The sequence below is a fragment of the Gossypium hirsutum genome, chromosome D05 (genome assembly GCF_007990345.1).
Source record: "Gossypium hirsutum isolate 1008001.06 chromosome D05, Gossypium_hirsutum_v2.1, whole genome shotgun sequence".
Lineage (NCBI taxonomy): Eukaryota > Viridiplantae > Streptophyta > Magnoliopsida > Malvales > Malvaceae > Gossypium > Gossypium hirsutum.
In genome coordinates, this window is record NC_053441.1 from 62,343,694 (window position 1) to 62,347,959 (window position 4,266).

At 30.5% G+C, this 4,266-nt stretch overlaps 1 protein-coding gene across 1 annotated transcript; it reads right to left on the minus strand.

Annotated features, from left to right (window-relative positions):
- Nucleotides 1–215: 215 nt before the first annotated feature.
- LOC107903499 ((+)-delta-cadinene synthase isozyme C2) lies at nucleotides 216–3,301 on the minus strand. The gene is made up of 7 exons (XM_016829565.2): nucleotides 3,041–3,301; nucleotides 2,678–2,942; nucleotides 2,204–2,576; nucleotides 1,651–1,869; nucleotides 1,402–1,540; nucleotides 987–1,235; nucleotides 216–682 (listed from the first exon to the last, which is right to left on the minus strand). Exons 1-7 carry the CDS (start codon nucleotides 3,164–3,166, stop codon nucleotides 389–391), a joined length of 1,665 nt encoding a protein of 554 aa, XP_016685054.2. The 5' UTR covers nucleotides 3,167–3,301; the 3' UTR covers nucleotides 216–388.
- Between the last annotated feature and the right edge of the window lie 965 nt (nucleotides 3,302–4,266).

The window sequence follows — 4,266 nt, forward strand, 5'->3', positions numbered from 1 at the left end:
AATTTCTCAAATATTTTATTTTTCAAAGTTAATGATATACCGAAATAAATAAATAAATAATTCAAAACTTATCTGAATAGACTTTAGGTGGTTGAGTTTAGTGGATTTTTTTTAATCTTAATTCCGGTATTTATAACTGATCTTATTTTTATATTACATATTATTTTATACCAAAAAATATATAAAAAATCAATTAATATATAAAATAGAAGATATTCACAATGAAAAGTTTGGAAAGAACTTTATTGAATTAATATAAGCCAATAAGTACAAAGACAATAGATTTGGACTTTCTTTTATAATATATGAATATTATAAAACATTATTAATTAGAACTTAATAACTATTTCTTAGGAAACAAGCTTGGAGAGGAAAAATTAACATAATTTTAAAGTGCAATTGGTTCAATGAGCAATGAAGTGATTCCACCCTTAGCCGCTTTTCCAACATATGTATATCCATCTCCTTCCCTGTAAAGTACATCCATCACCCTTGCAAGGTTTAGGCTACGATTTAAAACTTCTGTTGGCATTTCTGTTGGTTTCAGAAACTCTTGATTCACATCCTTCCAGGCACTCTCAACATGCTTGTTGAATACATCGTATGCCTCTTGTGCTGATACGCCATATTCTTCCATGTAACACTCTATTGCTGAGCAATCGTCTTCTCTCCTATGCTTAAACTGCAGCCATAATAAAATCAAAATTATTCTATCACTATATACCCTAAAATCTATCAGTTTATTAAACTACCATTCTTTGTGATGATAAAATACATTTATTGACAATACTTCCTCACTAAAAACCCTAAAATGAAACTAGATTTCTTTTCTTATTCTTCAATTTGAGACTAAACATTTTATATATAAACATTAAACTTTATTTTTTTTAGATCATGATAAAAACCATCGTCTGATTGTCACAAAGACATTGAATTATTTAGTTAAGAGTTCAGTTTCTTATGGTTATCTAAATATATTATTATACCTTGTGTTCCGCAACATCATCCATAAACCTACAAATAATTGTGGAAGCTTGAATGATCTTAGGGTCATTGGCTGCCCATTTAAAGGTCTCTGGTGTTACGATATCTCCCATGCCGACGAAAGATGTAATAGCAAGCATGGCATAACCACAAGTTGGCAATGCATTAGCCTTAAACTCCTCGAATGATGGTTTGTAGTTTTGAAGAGTCCATCTGGCCTCCACAAGGTAAGATTGAGCAAGTCGTATCATCTGAGGCAACAAAATCTCAAACAATTATTACGAATATCAATTCAAATTCAAAAATAATATTTAAATGATTATATATTATTATTCAAGTTAGTTGTTTATTCAAATCTATAATTTAACTAATATCTTATCTCTTGTGTACAAAATAAATGTTTGGTGATGTACATACCGCATTTTTTGCATATTCGACACGATATTGTCTTCCATGCTCAGGCACCAGTTGTTCCATTTCTTCGTAAACATCTAATAGTGCCTTGTAGCTCGGCTTCATGTATTCAGGAAGTTCATCTATGCATTTGATATCCCACCTGAATCCAACTTCAACGTTATATTTAATCATTTCTCGTAATATATTATTGAATGTTAACTTCAACTAAAGAAACCTAACCTATTACCAACAAAATTAAAGAAATCTAACCTCTCAATTGCATTTGTATATGGAATGAGCTCTTCATATGTTGCATATGAGTCATATGTATCATCTACAATAGATGCCATTGCTATCACTTTTGTCAACATCTTTCTACCAAGTGAATATTGGGGCTCAAAGTACACTCCTGAGATCCAAAAATAGCCTTCAACCACTCTATCTCTTGCATATGGCAACTTTCTTTGAAAGTCTAAATCTTTCCACCACCTAAAAAATGATATCATAAAAAACCCCATTAGCACAATGAATATTCAATGTTTCAATTAGTTTCACATTCATGTTGTTAGATTTAAGTCAATTGGCAACCTCAAATATTAAAGTATATATAAGTAAAATGATATAGGTGAAAAAGATGAATCCAAGGTTGATGCCATCACTTTTAACTTGTACTATTTAATAAGATTCAAATATTAGCATTTGCAACTTGTCTCCTATACTGAGAATGATGTCTCCAATAAATTCAGCCCTCCTTCCACTAATAAATAAATAAATAAAAAAGATGAAAAAGAAAAAAATGGGTGAAAGAGATTAAAAAACATACCTGCAAATCTCGCTTAGCTCTTTCCTATGCAAAAATTGTAACATGTTGAAGTCGATCTTAGCAAACTCCAACAAAGCCTTATTATGGGACTCAATATCTTGGTATACTGAAAGATAGTGCCTTGCCTCAACCCTTGACAAGCCTCTTCGAATTGATTGTTTCAAAGCATGAGAAACCTCTTCGGATAAAGGATGGTCCAAAGATGCTACTGCAAGGCTTAAATGGTTGGTGGTGAAAGAAATTGCTTCATCCAATATATCTTCCCCATGAACCCTCAAATAGGAAGCTTGGTAAAGTTCCAACAATCCTCGAACATCGCTTGTCACGGATGACTTGAAATTCCCTTGCTCGTCTTTAAACTTGTTGAATACGTCTGAGATGAAATTACCCAAAATGAAATATCGTTATCAAACATTCCATGCTATTATATTCTCAAGAAACTTAAAAACACTATGTTTCTGTTCCAATAATTACCGCATGAAACATTGTATCCATGCTCTCGGAGTAGTCGGAATCGAAGAGATGTAGTGTAGAGGTCGTTCTCGGCATCATTGTTGTTATGGTAGATATTCTCTAGTTCATCTTCGATCTCCTTGGTGAAATGGTAACTCACACCCAGTCTTTGGAGTGAATCAATGAAGGCTAACTTTTGGGTCGAATTAGCCATCGGTGCCACAATCATCTTCCTCACTTCTTCTTTCAATTGTTGGTGGCGTTTTTCAGTTCCAGCATCAATATTCTGCTCAAAACAATGAAAATTTTCTTCATATTGAATCACTAAATAATTAAACAAATAATATGTTAAGATTATATCAATATGGTGATATGTATGTATACCTTGTCGGGACAATTGAGGAAGAAATCTCCCCAAATGCTAGGCTGAAAATCGGCTTTGGGACGGATTTCATCCTTATTGGAAGAAAGGGGTGATGAAGAAGGCATTTGAGAAACTTGTGAAGCCATTTCGATTGATCAAAAGCAGATATTGAAAAGCTGAATTTGCAGCCTTTTTTTGGTTTGCTCTTGAAATTTGGCACAGAATTTGTGTGAGGATAAGAGTGCAATTGTTGCATGTATTTATAGGTAAGAAAAATAGTGGTGATATTTGAAGTCAAAAAAGGAGAACTTAAATTCAAGAAAACAAAGTGCATGAGAAATACAAATAGATTAAAAGAAATGTTGATTTGTCTTTTGTTTGATTCTTTTGATTCAAAGTTGATGTCTGTAAAAAATGTTTAAATATCCTCTATTGATTTTAAACTTTTGCAGTTCGATCAAAATGTTTGAGGGCATGAATGATATTTATTCTTTTCTCTGCTTTTGACATACTCTTCACAGAATTTATGACCTCAATCCACCCGTAATTTTATATTAATTTCTTAGGAAATATCAGTGGAAAGTAAGAAGAATACGACTCTGTAGTATTTAAAATACTGACTTATTTTGATGTAAAATTTACTTTAAAAAAAAGTTTTTCATGTTACTTTTAATCCTTAGTAATCAAATGTATTTGTTTACTCATTAGCATTTTAAAATAAATAAATTTGTCACTTATTTGACCCACTCTCTTTACGATTTTAGAATTTTTTTTAAATGGATGAATTTAAAAACTTAGAAAAAAAAATTTTATTGTAAGGTAAATGAAATTTACAAAAGAAAGGTTATATTCTTAGAATTCTAAGTATCAAACTTTTTTCATATATAAATATAATAAATAAACTATTTTTAAAATTAATAAAAATAATATATTCTTTTGTTAAGTCAATAAAAAATTATTAATAATATATTAAATGCAAGAAACCTTTCTGAAATAATAAATAATGTTTAAGTATCTTAAGTCTTAACCAAATGTATAAAAGAATTTAAAATTGAATGAAGTTAAATCGGTGCATGCATTTCCTTCAGACCAGAAGACTGATTTTTTCATTGATTTTTATAATAAAGCATGTCAAGTTTGAACAAGGACTAAGCAACGTAACTTGTTTACTACTGTGCTTTACGAGTGACTACTTATGGCATAATATTCTCAAAGTATACATATTTAAAATTCATCTTCAATTTTT

Excerpts from the sequence above, each read along its gene's own strand:
- LOC107903499 (XM_016829565.2), bottom strand. The coding sequence starts at position 3,166 with ATGGCTTCACAAGTTTCTCAAATGCCTTCTTCATCACCCCTTTCTTCC. Across the intron at positions 1,236-1,401 it reads TCGAATATGCAAAAAATGCG|ATGATACGACTTGCTCAATC; the intron begins GTATGTACATCA and ends TTGTTGCCTCAG. Across the intron at positions 683-986 it reads ATGATGTTGCGGAACACAAG|TTTAAGCATAGGAGAGAAGA; the intron begins GTATAATAATAT and ends TTATGGCTGCAG.